Genomic DNA, 17,456 nt, shown 5'->3' with positions numbered 1-17,456 from the left:
GGGAACAAATATAGATCTCTTCCAGTCAGTTGGCCAAGTGGTTGTTCTCCAGATTTCTTGACACAACTTGGTGAGCACATCCAGGACAACATCTGTTATCTGAAATACTTCAATTGGTATACCATCTATTCCGGGGGCCTTATTTTTCGCTGTTTCCTTCAAAGCAGCTTGAACTTCTTCCTTCATCACCATAGGCTCTTGCTCATACGTTATTTCATTAAATTCTTCTGTGTCTGCCAATTCCTTTCTATACAATGACTCAGTATAATGCGCCTCTGCCCAAGCCAGCTCTGTGGCACCAGCATCCCGGCAGCGCCTGTGCTTGGAATCTCCGCCTCCTTCCGCAGGGGGCGCTGTGGACTAAAGCAGCCAGGCCGCTCTAGGCGGCGGAACTAGAAGTCTCGTTCGCCTCCACTTCCGCTCTCTTGCCCGGTCTCGGGCTGCGTGGGTACGATATTGCAATGCCGACCGGAGACTTTGAGTGAGTTCAGGGGCCGCGGAGGGGACTTTAGCGGACAGTGTTGGGTCTCTGGGCGGCTTTTCGGGGGTTGGATGCGCCGAGGCCTCCCGTCGCTGACTCCACCCTCCCCGCATACACTTGTTCCTACAGTTCGAAGCCCAGCTGGGCCGACCAGGTGGAAGAGGAGGGCGAGGACGGTGAGTACCCCGGGCTGCCCCTCCCGTGAGTGCGGCCTCTCCCTGCCTTCTGCCCCGATCGGGGCTGCCCCGCCCTCCATCGCTGACAGCCCCTTCTCCCGCGCCGTCCTCCTCCCGGCCAGCCTGTGGCCAGCTTCTGGCTCACGGTGGCCAGATCTCCTTCCTCCCGTGTCCGAGTGTCCGAGGAGGGTGGACGCACGGGCTACCCCCCCCCCCAGGCTCCTGTGAGAGCCTGTCTGATGTGCCTCCCTCCTTGTCGCCTGGCCTTGGGGATCCTTGACCACCAACCACCCCCCCCCACCCCCCCCCCCCGACCCCGAGGCCGCCAGGTTTAACTCCAGCTTTAACTGCCCCCTACCCTGTCCATCTGCCCCGACCCCCTTCTAGTGTGTGTGACATCCGAAAGCCCCCCCCCATCTTAGCTTGGAGCTTCGGCCCCCACCAGCTGACCCCTGCTCCCTTATTCTCTCCCATAGACAAATGTGTCACCAGCGAACTTCTCAAGGGGATCCCTCTGGCCACTGGGGACACCAGCCCAGAGCCCGAGCTACTGCCAGGAGGTGAGTGACCCATCATCTCCCTTCCGTCCCTGGACTGGACCTCCCACGACCCCCTGCCCATCCTGGATCCCCTTTGGTCAAGCTTGGCTCCCCTCACCCCGCCTTGTTCTCCCAGCTCCACTGCCGCCTCCTAAGGAGGTCATTAATGGAAACGTCAAGACCGTGACCGAGTACAAGATAGATGAGGATGGCAAGAAGTTCAAGGTGAGACTAAGCGAGCGGGTGGGCGTGCCAGTGCTTGGGGGCACTTGGCCTGGGTAAGGTGGTGTGTGGGGATGGGGTCGGTGAGGAAGTTCCGTGGCCATCTCGGGAAGCCCAGCCTCTACTCCCCTCTGCAGATTGTCCGAACCTTCAGGATTGAGACTCGGAAGGCTTCAAAGGCTGTTGCTAGGAGGAAGGTAAGACCCTTTGCTTTTGGAACTACCTCAGAGTCCAACCAGACAGGTTAGGATCCTATTTTCTTAATACCTTTTTTTTTCCTTATTTCTTCTTCTTAATGAAAATTTACAGAGATTTTGGATTTCCATTCATTGTTGCACTTTTCTCCCTACCCACCCCTTCCCTCCAGTTCGCTCTTCTCTTTGAAAAGTAAAAGGATTTTTTTCATTGTTATACAGTCCCTTCCCCCAAGTATACTCCACTATGAAGCCTTTGTTGAGGACTCCTGTCATATAATACCTAATCATATATCCATTTTAAACAGTTCTCTCCTCTGTTTCAATGCAGTATACATAATTTATCCCATCTTTCTCAGTCTCACCCCAACCCCGACATCTGTCCCGTTTTACAACAGTGGCACTATGCCGTATTTGTCCTTTTGTGACTGAATGATTAGGGTTTAGGGCTGTTTTACATAGGGTCGCTATGAGTCGCAAGCGACTCGACGACACATAACAACAACAACAATGTCCTCTATTTTGAATATTTCATGATTTCCTTATTTTTCAATGCAGCGTAGTATTCCATTGTGTGAATATACCAGAGCTTCTGTATTTGTTTGTTGATGGGCACTTAGATTTTTCCAACTCTTTGCTGTTATGAACAAAGCTGCCATAAACATGGGTGTGCATATATCTGCTTGGGTGGTAGTTTTATGATTTCTTTAGGGCAATTTCCCTGTAGTGGAATTGCTGGGTCAAATGGTATTTCTATTTGCAACTTTTTGAGAAAGCGCCATACTGCCTTCCATAGTGGCTGCACCATTTTACACTCCCACCAACAGTGAATAAGGGTTCCAGTTTCTCCACAACCTCGCCAGCATTTGTTGTTCACTGTTCTGTTAAATTTTGCTTTTCTTACTGGGGTGAAATGATATCTCATAGTTGTTTTGAATACCTATTTTTTTCTTTTTATTTTATTATTTTGTGTGTGTGTACCGTCACATCGGATTTGACTGGTACAGGAGGAGATTGTCTGAATACCTGTCTTAAGATGAAGTTGAACTGTTTTTGCCTAATTTGCTGAGGCAAAGCTTAGAAGTAGGGAGTTTGTGCTCTTCTGGAAAAGTTCTGAAAAGTCTAGGGCACAGAATGGGTGTTTCATTTTGCCTGGCAGGAGGGAAGAGGCAACCCTTATCCTGAGGTGGTCAAAGCAGCTCTCGGTGTACCGGGGCTGTGCCATTTTGGGAAGGAGTGAGAACAGGAAATATGCTTGACACGCTTTTCCAGGCGGGATCTCTCCATAGTTCGTTGTTAGTGCCCCCACTTCATAGATAAGGGAAGCTGGTTTAAGTAGCCTGAGGCCTGGGTCACCCCCACGCTGAACACTAGTGCCGTCTCCCCAGTGGGAGTCTGTTTGAAGGCCCCCAGGAGGACAGAGGAGCTGTGTAGGTGTCTCTCCATGGAGCCCTTGTATTTCACTTGGAACGCAGGCTGAGAGCTGCCCCTGCCTCCTGGAGCCAGTGCGAAGCCAGGGCCTGGTGGGCACTCAGGAAATAGCAGTTATTCCATCTGGGGAGTGAGGGTGGGCTTCAGGGCCCAGGTGTCCCAGGGGTGGGTGTTCTAGGGCTGGCAGGATTCCTGACCTGTCTCCCATCCTGCTGTGCACCAAGAATTGGAAGAAATTCGGAAACTCCGAGTTTGACCCACCAGGACCCAATGTGGCCACCACCACAGTGAGTGACGACGTCTCCATGACATTCATCACCAGTAAAGAGGTGAGTGGGCACAGCACGAGGCAGGTGGCCAGGTGGCAGTGGCAGGGGCACAGTGGCCCCCTCTGAGTTGTCCTTGCCTGTCCCTGCCAGGACCTGAACTGCCAGGAGGAGGAGGACCCGATGAACAAGCTCAAGGGCCAGAAGATTGTGTCCTGCCGCATCTGCAAGGGCGACCACTGGACCACCTGCTGCCCCTACAAGGACACGCTGGGGCCCATGCAGAAGGAGCTGGCAGAGCAGCTAGGCCTGTCCACTGGCGAGAAGGAGAAGCTGCCTGGAGGTGCCAGGGCTGGGGTGCAGCTGAGATGAGGGGAGGCGTGATCATTGCTTGCTCTCTGTCATTGTGGCTGTGGCCACTATCTGTTTTTGTGCAGGGGGTGGCATGTGGCAGGGGCTGGGCTCTGAGTGCGCAGGGGGTCGGCTGTGGCAGGAGGTGACCTCTGAGTGTGTAAGGGCTCGGCTGTGGCAGGGGTTGGGCTGTGAGTGTAAGGGCTTGGCTGTGGCAGGGGTTGGGCTGTGAGTGTGTAAGGGGTTGGGCTGTGAGTGTGCAGGGGTGGGCCTGTGGCTGCTGGGAGTGCTGAGATGAGCACTCTCCTTGCTGTGGTTGGGACTGTATGAACTCTGGGCAGAACCCCTCTGACTGATCCTTGTTCAGTGTATATCCTGACTTGTGACTGTCCACGAAGAGTGTGTATGTTCTGACGTGGTCATCCGTAGCCCCGTCAGTATGTTACTGGCATGAGTTGTCATGTTGACTGTGTTAGTACAGCTCGTTGTTGAGCCCTGAGTGTGACATGCACTGTCACCTGCCATGTGCGTGGGACGTGTGAGGTGGGGCACTTTAGCGCCCTGGACCACATCTGCCCCTGTGGGTTCTCGCTGGCAGCGTTAGGAAGCTGCTGCAGTGAGCTCTGCTTCCTGCATGTGACTTTGCACCGTGACAAGTGCACTCTGGGTTTCCGAGGGACCAGCCCCCCCCCCTGTGGTTTTGCAGGTGGAGCAGCCTTAACTAGGTCAGGACCTGAGCTGCCAGCATCCTGGTCAGGTCTCAGGGTGGGGGCTCCCCTTGACCCCAGTTTTCCTCTTCAGAGCTGGAGCCTGTGCAGGCCACCCAGAGCAAGACGGGCAAGTACGTGCCGCCGAGCCTCCGTGACGGGGCCAGCCGCCGTGGCGAGTCCATGCAGCCCAATCGTAGAGGTGAGTGTGGGCCGCCGATGCCAGGCCCTCGGCTCCTGTAATTATCTCCTGTGGGGCGGGCTGGGGTGGGGCTTTCCCGTGAGAGCCACCTGTCCTTCCCCGCCCAGCTGACGACAATGCCACAATCCGTGTCACCAACCTGTCGGAGGACACGCGGGAGACTGACTTGCAAGAACTCTTCAGACCCTTTGGCTCCATCTCCCGCATCTACCTGGCGAAGGACAAGACCACCGGGCAGTCCAAGGTGGGCTGGCACCCCCGGGGGTGGGGGTGGGTCTGCTGGCTCGGCCCTGTGCCCACCTGCCCTCATTCCCTCCTGCAGGGCTTCGCTTTCATCAGCTTCCACCGCCGTGAGGACGCTGCCCGTGCCATTGCTGGGGTGTCCGGCTTCGGCTACGACCACCTCATCCTTAACGTCGAGTGGGCCAAGTAAGACCCCCGGCCTGGCAGCGACTTTCCCCATCCTCCCTTCCCCAGCCCCCTCACTATAGCTGCATGGCCTTCTGCGCCTGCCTGTTAAGTGGGTGGTTGGCACAAGGCGGCCAGCCCGCTAACCTGGCAGTCTCTGCTTCTCTATCCCCTTGGTGTTGGGGGATCTTGGGTCTGGAGCCCCCACACCTGCCCTCTTAAACTACCTCTTCTCTCTCTTTCCAGGCCATCAACCAACTGAACCAGTTGGCAGTACGGCTGTGGCTCAAGCCATGACCCGAGGACCTGCAGTGACATCAGGTGGCTTTGAAGAGCAGGACTCCATGAGCAATAAAAAAGCTTGGATGACTGTGCTGTTTATTTTCTGTCACCACCCATGTGGTTGCACGGCTTCTACCACAGCATGCAGGGCCAGTCCCCTCCTTCCTTCGCACGTGGGGCCAGTGCTCCCCTTTCGCCCGGGGTGGGTTCGTGTCCTGCCTGGTCTTAAACCAGAGGTTCAACAGGAAACCCGCTGCCACGGCCTCATTCGTCAGCCGGCCCCACTTTCCGGACCACAGGCTGGCCTTTGGGGAAGTGGTGGCTTGTGACCCACCGTGCTTTTAACCCACACTCAGCTGTTCCACGTGGGCCAGATCACAGGGTTGGCGCCGAGGCCTTGGAGGAGGCTGTGACAGTGAGGGGCACGCCTTGGCTGGAGCTCTCAGACCCCTCTGGACCCTGCTTTCTAGAGCAGCAGCCCAGACTGGGCGCCACGGCCATGTAGAGCAGCGGGTGGATGCAGATGGCCAGGGGCATGAGCACGCGTGTCACCTGGTAGGCCGTGTAGGAGCGCTGGTCCAGCGCAGCTTTTGCCTCGGCCTTAGTCACAAAGCTCGGACACTGAGCGATCCAACGAAGCCGGGCACAGACGTTGAGCACGTGCGTGACATGGTAGGGCACATAGGAGCAGGCATAGAGGGCCACCCCGCTGACCACGAGCACCGCCACGTGGAGCTTCTCGGCTGCGTTCATGCTGTGGCTTCGCAACACCGCCCGGCCCAGCACCCCATAGGCGGTCAGCGTGAGCAGCAGGGGCAGGCCACAGCCCAGGCCGGCCAGAGTCAGGCTGTAGGCCCTGTAGGCCTCGAGGTGATGGTCATCCGCGGTCCCCAGACACTTGACAGTGACATTGGAGTAGCTCAGGCGGGAGAAGTAGAGCGTGGGACTCGCTAGCAGAGCAGCCAAGGCCCAGCCGGCCACGCTGACAGCCCAGGCATGCCTGGGCCGCAGGTAGCTGCGTGTGAAGAAGGGGTGGACGATGCCCAGGTAGCGGTTGAGGCTGATGCAGGTGATGAAGATGATGCTGCCCTGCAGGTTGCAGTTGAAGAGAAAGCGCTCCAGGCGGCACGCGACGTCCCCATAATGCCACCGTTTGGGTGGGTAAAAGTAGGCAGCCAGCGGGGGCAGTGTCAGGGCATACAGCAGGTCGCTGATGGCCAGCTGGGCTGAGAAGACCACAGCTGGGTGCCAGGGGCGCTGCTCCCGCGTGCTGAAGCGGTACAGGGCCAGGCCATTGCTTCCCACGGCCACCAGGAACTCCACGACCAGCACAGGCCACAGATAAGCCTCTTGGATGCTGTTGAGGACCTGTTCCGCAGCTGTCGTGATGTTGGCTGGGCAGGGCGGGGCACCTGTGAGCACAGGGTGTTGCCAGAGCCAGCCCTGTCCCACGTCCTCAAGGCCTGGCCACCCCTGCTGTAGCACGTCCTTCCATACACCCCGTGTGTCCCAAGTGCAGAGGCCTGAGAGCCGTTTGCCTGCAGCTCACTGAGTCCCTACTGTGGCCTGGCCAGCCCCTTCTGCCTGACACCTGGTTCTAAGCCAGGGTCTTCCTTCAGCTTGTGCCAACCCAGCCCTCAGGTCCTGCACCTTTAACAGCCAGGGCAAACCAAAGGTCACCACTGATAGGAAGCTGTCACCTGGCAGGTCTGCACAGACTAGCAGGAGCCCTCAGGCCACATCAGCACCTGGGGTCAGAGGTGGTCCTGAAGTTGTCCTCAGCCACCTGGACCCACAGGTTCAGCCTCCAACCTCTCTGGCTGTGCTGACCCCCACTGACATATGCTTCTAAGGGGCCCACGTGTGACCTCATTTCATCAAAGCCAGTCACATCCGATCACACTCCCTGCCCCTACTTCCTCCCATCACCTTCCCGTATTCCTCACCCCGCTTTGCTGGTTGCTTTAAGTCTCTTGGGAACTCTGCTCTCCCACCTGCCCCAAGGCGGCTGAGCCTACTGTCCACCTTCACATTCCAATAGAACCCCACAGCCCCCTCCCCTGCTCCATTTCCCCATCTGGTTGGGAATAAAAATCCTTCATCTTCCCAAACCAACCCTCCTAGACCACACAGATGAAGCAGGGTCCACCACCTGGCCAGTCCTTGTTCCCCAGTAGCCAGGATACAGTGGCACAGGGAGCCCGCTTCCTCATGCCCTTCACTGCCACACATGCAGTCCCCTAAACTGGCACCCCAACCCGCCAATTCCTGTCCCAGAGCTGGAGGAGGAAGTAGCTGTCTAGACAATCTATGCAAACACTCGCTGCCCCATTGCCTCCCAGGGACAGTGGGTCGCTGGACTGCAGCGTGGCTCACCTGTGCAGGCCACCATGGTACGCACCCAGCCAGGTCCGCTCCACGCGGTGTCCCTCGTTCCTCTGAGTTACCCAGCGAGGCGGGCCCCTCCCTCCCTGCAGCCCCACCCACAGCAGCAGGCAGAGCAAGTCAGAGCCCCACCTCTGCCCGCCTTCCTCATCGCACCAGGCTGTGTAATGCCTGAGGACACCAGGACCAGCCCTGCCTCTCATCAGTGAAGTGAGCCGAGGGCATCTTGCAGGCCTGCAGAGTCAGAAATCAACTCACTGCCGACCCTCCAGTGGGTTTGCAGCGGCAACAGACTGCACGGGAAGAGACCGCCGATCTTTCTGCCACAAGTGGATTTGAACAGTGGATTGACAGCACAACTCTTTACCACTAAGGCACGAGAATACTGTCTGGTGCCGCCCCTCTCACTCTTCGCAATGTCTCAAGAAAATATCAGTCATTTATTAGTGAGGTGGGTAAGTGGAATAAAGGAACCAGCTCCTTTATAAAAGGAAACGGAAGGCTGCACCTGGGAGCAGCATTTCAGTCCCAATTTGGGGCATTACAGTCTGACTGGGGCTCAGGCTTGACCCACTCGCTTAGGTGGCCTGGACTGGGCTGGCAAATGGTTTCGTGCAGCCCCTCTAGGCCCCCACTTGGCCCGGGCCCCTTGCGGTCTGCTCTTGGGCTTGGGAGGCCTCTGGCCACTGCCTCGATCTGGCCTCTTCTCCTTCACTCGCTGCTTCTTCCGTGGAGGGCCCATGCGCTGTCTCCGCTTGGTCAGCCCAGGAAACATGTCTGTAAGGAGAGAAAGGTAAGCGGCCTATCCCAGGTTCAGCAGCATACCCCTCAGGGCCTGGGGAGCTGCTCCTGTCACGCACCCTCGTCAGGTTCCTCGCCCACGGCCTGGCGGAAATACTCGGCTTCATCCTCTTCCTCTTCAGGCTGGCCGGCGCCCGCTGCCTCTGGTGGAGCCCCCGGGTCCTCGGCATCACTGTCACCTTCGGCCTCCACCCGAGCCCTCTTCATACCCGCCAGGCTCTTCTTCCTGAGGAGAGGCACCCCTCAGTGAGGCAGCCTGCACCCGGGGCGGCCCCACCCCGCCCGAGGTGGCCCCCGTCACCCACTTGTGGGCCTCTCGCTGCTCCCGCTTGCGCTGCACGTTGTGGGCCTGCTCGTCCTGCCTCTGGGCCTTGAGCCGCAGCCGCTCCTCCTTTGCTGCCAGGATGGCCTGCAGCTCCTCCTCCGTCTTGTGCACTGAGCAGGAAGGAGACGTTGTAGGGAGGGTCAATATGCCCACGGCCCCTTCTGCTGACCGGCCTTAGGGGACTCATAACCCCTGACCCATCCTCACCAAAACTGTGGAACAGCACGTTCCCCTCCCCAACTCCTTCCTGGATCTTCACGAGCTGCAGAGTCATCCGAGGACCTATCTGGAGGGCAAAGAGGAAGGGTCAGTGTCTCCTCAGGGCTGAGGGCTGGCACCTTCACCCCCGGGCCACCAGGCTGGGCCTCACCTCAGTGAGCCGCACGGCGCTCTGCTGGGCCCGCATGTTGCCTCGCCCGGCAACGGCCTGGGGCAGCTCCGTAATGTTGTGTTCCCCATCGGGTTCCGCCTCGCTCTCTGACAGCCCTGCACCCCTGTACAGCAGACACATGGGTCTTAGCCAGGCTCCCAGGACAGCACCGGGTTCTCTGGAAGGGGGCTCCCACCCTGCACCCTCCTCACGTGGCCAGCAGCTCGCTGATGTCCTGCAGACGGCTCATATTGGGAAACTTCTCCTGGAGAAGCTTCTTCATCCCACGACTTGCACCCACAGGAACCACCTTGATGCTACTGCAGGAGGCGAAGCAGGCAGAGAAAACGGTCAGAGACTATCAAGTGGGAGGTCAGGCCCCCTTACACTTCCCGGAGGGCGTCAGAGCGTTTACTTTGAGGCTGAGCAATCACAGGGTCTCAGCAGCAGAGTGGTCATCAGCCGCACTCAAAGGTCATGACTCCCTGCCTGCCCCACCGCCCCCCCCCCCAGCACTCACTAATGGCGGAAATCCAGCTCCTGGGATTCGGGGTTGTAGTTGATGAGGAGGCAGCGCTTGATGGTGTTGAGGTTTACCTGGAAAGGAAATGAAGAGGGCGTGGTACCACACAAGCCTCCCTCAAACCGCTCTGGCCAGGCAGGGCCCCCTTAACTGCACAGTCCAGCAGTATAGCAGCCCGCTGGTGTTACTAACACTAAAGGGGTCATCGGCACTGCTAACTGTATTTGCTGACCACGTGAGAGATGGGCCACAAAGCTGGGCCGGCCACTACTGAGGCTGACTGACCACTGCAGAAGCCCTGAGACCCAAGATCTAATTTCACACGAGCAACTCAATGGGGTGCAACTTCTCTTTGTACTAGGTGTGACTGTGACAACACACCTCACAGACCAACACCTGACCCACACTTAGGGAAGAATCGTTAGTGATGTCTTCCATCTGCAGATAAGAAAGTAAGCAGGTCCGCTGAGTGTGTCTCTGCCGGTGTTACAGAGCAGAGGTAAGATCTGAGCTCAAGACTCAAGACTTTGGAGTGGGTCTGCCTCCAGTGTTCAGATGCGAGGCCCAAGAGGGCCTGCAGCCCACCCTGCCCACCCACTTGCTGCTCTGTCAGACAAAGCCCACCTTGTGCACGTTGATGGAAGGGAACAGGTTCTGAAACATGGTGGCCATGAGCTTCACGTGCATGCCGTGCGGACCGAAGCTGTTAAGCACCAGGAGCGGCGGGTGGGCGAACTGCTGCTCGTGCATGCGGTGCCGTCGCAGTGAGGAGACCACATCACGCACGAGTGTGTACTGCAGGGCAGGAGGAGGCCGGGTGACTGTCAACCCCCGTGGCTGGGGCCACCCACCCTGCTCTCTAACCAGCTCCACCCCTCACCTGGTTAACTCGGAAGGTCAAGGTGGGGCCTCCAGGGAGACGCATCAGCTTCTGCAGAAGAAAGGAGCTGTGAGGGGGGCTGTTCTGCCAGGGAGGAGGAGGAACGGGACTCTGCCCCATCTCTTCAGCGCGTTTACTTTGAAGCCAAAATCATGGCTACTCAGAGGCGTATGGGTTCATCCTGAGAGTTGGGGAAGCGGGGGCTGGGGGAAGACGAGGGTCGTGGGAATCCACTCACAAAGTAGATGTTGGTCTCCGTTTTGCTCAAGATCAAGAAGTGTGTGACCCCGAGGGGGCCAGCCACTGCAACGCAGTCTTTCAGCGAATTCTTCTTCCGCACCTGAAGATTAACGAGACGAAGGTGAAAGCCCCCTACCTGAGCAACACATTTCGGGTGAACGCTGAACAGCACGTCCCCGATCTCTCCAACAGCTCCAGCAGAGGGGCTGGAGCCAAGCCGACCTGAACTCGAGCACGACTCGGCCAGGTCCCCCGGCTAAAGCCATCATGCCCGCAGTCGGGAAAAAGGACCTAGGCTGGGCGGTGCTGACCTGCAGGCGGGTGGCGGTGAGCGGCTCCATGACCCGCCGGACATCCAGGCTGAGCTGCCGGACGCTGCGGCCGGCGCGACCCCGGGTGAACACGAACGAGTGCGGCTGCGCGGCATAAGCCTCGAGGTTGCGGAGCTGCGCCTGGGCGCGCGCGCGCTTCTGATACCGGGACTGCAGGGACGAGAGGCGAGGGGTGAGGTTCGCGGGGTCCGCGAGGAGCGTGCCCGCTCTCCGCCTCCCGGGCCACGGCGCCTTACCCGCTTCGGCTGCCCCATAGCTCCGCGGGCTCCACGAGGTCGGATCCCTCCGCAGCTTCTGGCGCCGCACCGCTCACTTCCGGCGCAGAAGAGCGCGTAAGCGAGGCGGCACCTCTGATGACGTCATTGCGAGGAGACCGCGGCTACCGGGGGGGAGGGGGGAGGGCGGGGCTGCGCGATCTAGGGAGCCTGCGCAGGTTTTAGAAAAATGGAGCCATAAGTTCGAATACATCCTCCGTCTTAAGAAAAATTAAGAACATTTCTTCCAGCTTTCTAACGTAATTAAAAAAAAAATCAAGTTTTAGTAAAGTTAAAATTCTAAATTTTAATGTATTAAGCCTATATTTTCATGACAGGGACCCTGAGGATGGAGCAAGAGAGAAAGTTTCTTCACAGGATCGCTATGAATTGTAATCGACTCGACTGCATCTAAAACAATAATATTTTCATAAAGTCGGAGGTGACCACGTGCGACTTCTCTTTCCAAGACAACTTTCTCATCTAATGTTGTTTGCTACCTTTCTTTTAGATTTTATTTATTTAGTCATTCATTCATTCATTCATTTTTTACTTTAACCGACAGATTTATTGTTTTACAGTTTGTGGGGCTGGGTGTCTAAGCTCAGAGCTGATTCTGGGTTTAGTGAGACGTGTTTCATGTCAGGTTCTAACGACTATCCAGCAACAAGACATTAGTGCCAGGTCTGATCTGGCATTTTCACAAAACCTATCTTCTTTGTCTCTCTTTTTATAACAGATTATTTTTAAAATGGCATTAGGACCCACCTAATGCCCACCTGCTGCTTTGATTTAGTGATTCTTTACCTTTGTTTTTTCTAAAAAAAAATTTTGTCCTTAAATCTTTTCTTTTCCAACTGTGTGATTTTGATGACAACTTTCTCTACGCTGAAGACTAATAAAACCATGATAATCAACGTCATGATAGGTAGATAAAGATTAGAGTTGTCAGTTTAATTTTATTTGGACCCATAATTAACACCTATGGTTGCAAGAGTCAAGAAATCAAAAGATTTTGCGTTGGGAACATTTGATATAAAAGAACACTTTAAAATCCTAAAGAGCAAAGATGTTCATGTAAAGATCAAGGTGCTCCTGATCCAGACCAGGGTATTTTCAGTTGCTTTCTGTAGTTCTGAAAATTGGAATGAATAAAGAAACTTGAGGAAGAATTAATGCTTTGGTTTTTTGTTTGGGTTTTGTTTTGTTTTAGGTAGAAAGTAGATTTGTTAGAAAATTACATCCCAAAAGGACAGTCTTCCCTCTTTGAGATATGGTGGAGAGGCCAAGAATTAATGCCTTTGAGTTGTGGTATTGGTGAAGACTATAAATAGTCCACAGACTTCCAAAAGATCACACAAATCTGTCTTTATTTTATTTTATTTTTTATTTTTGTGTGCGTGTACCGTCAAATCAGATCTGACTGGTACAGGAGGAGATGGCCCCTCCTTCCCCGGCAGAGCACCTGGTGGATTTGAACCGTGCACCTCTGGGATTGTAGTTGCAGCTTCTTGCCACTAGGCCACCAGAGCTCCCCTACAAATGTGTCTTGAAGGAAGTGTAACCAGAGTGCTCTTCAGAGGCAAAGATGGAGAGGCAAGAATGTTGAAACCTTATTTCACATGGTTTTGGGCATGTTGTCAGGAGGGCTGTTGGAAAATGATATCAAGTTGGGAATGAGGGTCAGTGAAAGAGGAAAAGAGATGAATTGACGTTGCAACCATGGCTGTAACCATCAGTTCCAGCATGGGGGAGACAGTGAACGGGTGCAGGACAGGGTAAAGTTCTGATCTGGAGTTCTGAGGTTGACTCTGGGCGGTAGCACACTTGGCAGCACCTACAAACAACGACTCTGAGGCTCCTGAGGAGAGGCTGATGGAGTCTTCCCAGATGCTCGAATGAAGAGAGCAGACGGACATGTGCAAGGCTCTGGGCTCACTGCTGCCAGGCAGGCGCTTTGGCAGCCACTGGAAAAGTGGGCATGGCCTGTGGCAGTTCCTCATTTGGGCCTCCCTCTCCTGAGGGCCAGCTGCCCTCTGTGAGGGCCCTGTCTGCAGACGGGCTGGGCTGAAGGATGGAAACTCCACATCACCCTTCTGGAAAACTGGGGCAAGGCGGGTGCTTCTTGAGTAATCCACCCCCTCCCCGTTTCCTCTCAGAGCCCCAGTCTCGGCCCCAGGCCTCTGACTTCTTCCCCAGAACTCTGGGGGGAGGAGGGGAGGGACATTTCTCTTCCTATTTGTCTCCCCTCCCCACTTCCCCTTTCTATCCCCATCTTCTTCCCCTTTTCGAACCTTGTCCCTGTCATCATCTCCGAGTTTCCATTTTTCTCCTCTCTCTCTGTCTTTACCCTGTTCTTCCGTCTGTGTCTCTCCCCGCCTCTCTGTCTCTTTTTCCACGTCCGCGACTCTCCATCTTCCTATTTCTGTCTCTTGGACCCTCTCTCCCTTGTGTCAGTCCTTCTCTGACTTATGAGGTTTCTTCTCTTTCTGAGTGAGCTGAGGCTGGGAGGTCGAGGGGCCCGGTATGGGGGCCCCCTGTCCAGCGCACAGCCTGGCAGCCTCTCTCAGCTCTGGGACAACCATTTCCTTTTCCAGTCCAGACATCCACTTAGGTTACGAGTTCAGGACACTGGGAACTGGGGGAAGGAGACTGCTCTCCAAAGGGGTGTCTTCTCTGCTGGTCACTGAGGCCTTCATCGAGGTCGGAGACCCTGGGCCAGGGTCCCTGGACTCACGTGAGCCCCCTGTACTTCTGACAGATGATTGATTGCATGCTTGTCTCTGCCTGGGTGTTTTTGTTTTTTATTTTGGTTGTTGTTGTTGCTGTGTGATTTGATCTGAGTGAGAATACCACAGAAACAAATGAAAACACCCACAGTGTAGTCTGCAGACATCCGGATCTTGCCTTGTTCATGCTTTGTGTGACCGTGTGGACCTGGGGGTGTATGTGGCTGACATACAGGCACAGCTACTCTCAGTTCACACGTAATTTCCTGTTATGTCATGGTGTGTGTGGCTCTTTTGAACACAGTTGTTTTCCAAATTGACCTTTGTGTTTCCAGTTGTGTCTTTATGTACGTGGGTGCCAGCTGGAGACCCACGGTGGTACTAACGGTTAATGTACTCACTGCTAACCAACAGGTTAGTGGTTCAAGTCCACCAGAGGTGCCTTATGATATATTTCTGAAAAATTGGCCACTAAAAATCATCTGGAAAATGCTATTCTGACACATAATCACCAGTGGTTGGGACAAACTTGACTGTAATTTGTTTCTTTTTTATGCACCAGACAAGAGAACTTGTGTACACACACACACACAGCTTCTTGGAGCTCTCTCGAGCCCCATCTGTCTGTCTGTCTCTGCTGTTCTGTGCAGTGGTTTGCATGCTCCTTGGGTATGCAGTGTGGCTTGGTGTCTGCATTATTGTGTGTGTGTGTGTGTGCGCGCGCACGTGCGCGCGCGCGGGCGCACTTGCACATACCATGGCCCTGCAGACGTGTGTGAACTCTGGGCACTGTGCTACCTGGCTGGACCCCACTGAGGTCCTTTTTCGGCCGTGTGATCATAGCACGCCACTCACTCTCCCTGTGTCTGTTTCCTCTGCTATGAAATACGTATTAGAAGACCTGTGTATAGTAGCCAGTTCAGATCCACCAGCTGCACCACAGGAAAAAGATGGGCAATCTTCTGTGCGATTTACTGCTTCTGAGAACTCACCGGAGGGTCAGCTATAGCTGGTTCCAAGTCAATGGTACTCAACAACACATAGAAGCCAAGGGACCTTTGGTAGTATAGTGCATAATGTATTAGGCCACTACCTGAAAGTCTAACAGGTCCAATCCACCAGTCCCCGAGAGAAAGACCATCTCCTCTAAAGATGTGAAGCCTCAGAAAGCCAATAAAAGTTGGCAGTTGGCATTGACTAGGTGGCAGTGGGGTTAGTCTTTTTCCATAGAAGCCAGCTCGGGCTGCACAGACTAGAGAAAAAGTATACAGACTAGAGGGTATTACACATATGTGGCAGGTGCCCACTGTTGATTTGTGTGTGGGGCGTGTTTGCAGCTGGGATCCCCTCCATGTGGCCAGGCCTCCAGCCTCCCACGCTCTGTGCACCTCCAGGGGGAATGTCCAGGTCACTGACCGGTGTTATCAGGCTCTGGTGGCCTGGGCAGGGGGATCTGGCAATTCTGCTCCGGTTCTCAAGCAGGAAATACTAAATATTTACAGTTGGGCCTCCTGGACCAAGCATCGCAGAGCCAGTTCCAGGCACCGGCGGTGGAAGGCGGGAGGGTGTCTGGGCTTCCTCCTCCATTCCTTCCCTCCCACTAGCTTCTCCCCTTCCCCAACTCAGAGGTCTTTTTGGACCCTCAGCTCCTCCTCGGATTTCCTTGTGCTGCTTCAGAGCCTCATTGGACTCGAGATTTTGGGGTCTCAAAGGTGAGAAGTTGAGGGAAGAAAGCAAGCAGGCTCTTGCTGTTTGGAGGACCTTGGCTTTGTCTTTTCTGGGGGGCTCATTCCTCTCCTCCTCACTCTCAGTCTGAGGGTGGGACAGGCTTCTAGTGTTCCATCACACTATAGCTGCAGGGGGTCAGTCTCTGTCCTGGGGAACCTGGTGTCTGCTTGGCAGCAAGAAGACCCTGCCCTGCTCTGCTTGGAGTGAGTGTGTGGACGGTAGTGAATGGACCTTTCCCCTCTGAACCCTCCTACCTCACCACAGTACAAGGACAAGCCCTGCCCAAAGCCCCCTGGGCCCCACACGCTCTGCCCCCAATCTCTCCGTCACTCTCTGCTCTAACCACAGGGACCTCATAGTGGCTCCATCAAGCAAGGCCCCACCACAGGGCCTTTGCACTTACTTTCCCTCTTTTCCTTCTCCTCCTTCTTTGGATCCTTGCCTATGTCCCCTTCCCAGCAAGCCCTTCTCTCTCGCCTTGAGGGCCCCCTCTCCTTTTCCTGATTTTCCCCCCTAAGGTTCGAATCCACCAGGAGAAAGATGAGAAATTTCTTCCCATGCAATTGACAGCTTCTGAAAACTTGCTGGAGAGTCAGTGACAAGTCTCTTCTTACAGTGAGACAGACCCTCTGGCTGCAGGGTTTCAGCTCCAGGAAGTGGAGGTTTTGTCTGTCTTAGTCACAGCTGTGTCTTCGCTGCCTAGAACAGGTGCTGCCACACAGTAGGTGCTCAGTGTGTGAACGAGGGAGGTGTGAGACAATGGAGGAGGCAGACCCAGTGCCTGTGTGGATGCCAGGGTGTGTGGGCTCAGATGTGGCAGAACTTGGTGCAGGCGGGTGATGTGTGGGTATGTGGAACATATCATGTGTCACCAAGTGCATGTGGGCATATGGGGCATGCTAGCATGTCTGAAAGGCTGAGAGCAGCGGGACCCTTTGTGCCCAACCATGAAGACAGTGGGGGACTGTGTGTGGACCCAGCAGAAAGGGGTGGGTGGTCAGAGGTGCTCGCCCTTGAGAGTGGGAATTATGTGCATGAGCGGGCACACTGGGCTAAGAACACTTGTGTTCACAAACTTCTGACATTTATTGATCATTCAGTGTTGGGGACAGAGCTGTGAGCAAAACTCAAACCAGCTTCAGTGTCACTGAACGCAAGGGGTTCTCTCCAAGTCAATTGCCAGTAAGAAAAACGGATTGCAATATCCATAAGCACTTTATCACAGATCTGTGGAGGATAGAGGGTTGTCCTCAAAGACTACCTCCCTATCTGGGAGTGGCCATTGGGCTTTTATACCAGGGTGAGACACTAGCTCATTTAACAATTCACTTCTGTTAGTAAAAAAAAAAAAAAAAGAACGTCTACATCTGAAAAGAACAGTTCATATGTCAGTACCAGTAATTCAGGAAGGACACAGTCACAGTCCAGTTTCTAGGAAACAGGCAGATTGACTGGGGAAACAGCCTCAAGGAGATCTAGGAGAGATGCATTTCCTCTTCTGGTAAATAGACAGATTAAACTACTTTCCATGACTAAAGAAAGGAAACAAAGGATTCTGAGGCTGAGTAACTAGTTTTGCAGGCTGAAGAAAACTGATGCCAGTTTTTTTTAAAATTATTTTTTTAAATTT

At 54.8% G+C, this 17,456-nt stretch overlaps 2 protein-coding genes across 2 annotated transcripts in view; one reads left to right on the top strand and one right to left on the bottom strand.

Annotated features, from left to right (window-relative positions):
- Positions 1-404: 404 nt before the first annotated feature.
- Positions 405-5,239, top strand: EIF3G (eukaryotic translation initiation factor 3, subunit G). The gene is made up of 11 exons (XM_006898835.1): positions 405-481; positions 611-657; positions 1,134-1,217; positions 1,333-1,421; positions 1,556-1,615; positions 3,268-3,372; positions 3,463-3,652; positions 4,462-4,569; positions 4,677-4,813; positions 4,892-4,998; positions 5,224-5,239. The coding sequence occupies exons 1-11, from the start codon at positions 462-464 to the stop codon at positions 5,237-5,239; spliced, it is 963 nt and encodes a 320-aa protein (XP_006898897.1). The 5' UTR covers positions 405-461.
- A 395-nt stretch (positions 5,240-5,634) lies between these two features.
- PPAN (peter pan homolog (Drosophila)) overlaps positions 5,635-17,456 on the bottom strand; it is a 14,825-nt gene continuing 3,003 nt past the window's right edge. Inside the window, exons 2-13 of the mRNA XM_006898834.1 lie at positions 11,095-11,265; positions 10,782-10,883; positions 10,544-10,594; positions 10,288-10,458; positions 9,661-9,737; positions 9,353-9,460; positions 9,141-9,264; positions 8,978-9,056; positions 8,751-8,880; positions 8,505-8,671; positions 8,335-8,421; positions 5,635-6,671 (exon numbers count right to left, since the gene is read on the bottom strand). Of these exons, the coding sequence (XP_006898896.1) occupies positions 5,635-6,671; positions 8,335-8,421; positions 8,505-8,671; positions 8,751-8,880; positions 8,978-9,056; positions 9,141-9,264; positions 9,353-9,460; positions 9,661-9,737; positions 10,288-10,458; positions 10,544-10,594; positions 10,782-10,883; positions 11,095-11,265 (2,304 nt within the window). The remainder of the gene's footprint in view (positions 6,672-8,334; positions 8,422-8,504; positions 8,672-8,750; positions 8,881-8,977; positions 9,057-9,140; positions 9,265-9,352; positions 9,461-9,660; positions 9,738-10,287; positions 10,459-10,543; positions 10,595-10,781; positions 10,884-11,094; positions 11,266-17,456) is intronic.

Source organism: Elephantulus edwardii, unplaced genomic scaffold, assembly GCF_000299155.1.
Source record: "Elephantulus edwardii isolate Elephantulus edwardi_28Jun2011 unplaced genomic scaffold, EleEdw1.0 scaffold00237, whole genome shotgun sequence".
NCBI classification, from domain to species: Eukaryota; Metazoa; Chordata; class Mammalia; order Macroscelidea; family Macroscelididae; genus Elephantulus; species Elephantulus edwardii.
This window is presented reverse-complemented; position numbering and strand designations above follow the sequence as displayed.

Excerpts from the sequence above, each read along its gene's own strand:
- EIF3G (XM_006898835.1), top strand. The coding sequence starts at position 462 with ATGCCGACCGGAGACTTTGA. Across the intron at positions 1,422-1,555 it reads AGGATGGCAAGAAGTTCAAG|ATTGTCCGAACCTTCAGGAT; the intron begins GTGAGACTAAGC and ends TCCCCTCTGCAG. Across the intron at positions 4,570-4,676 it reads CATGCAGCCCAATCGTAGAG|CTGACGACAATGCCACAATC; the intron begins GTGAGTGTGGGC and ends TTCCCCGCCCAG.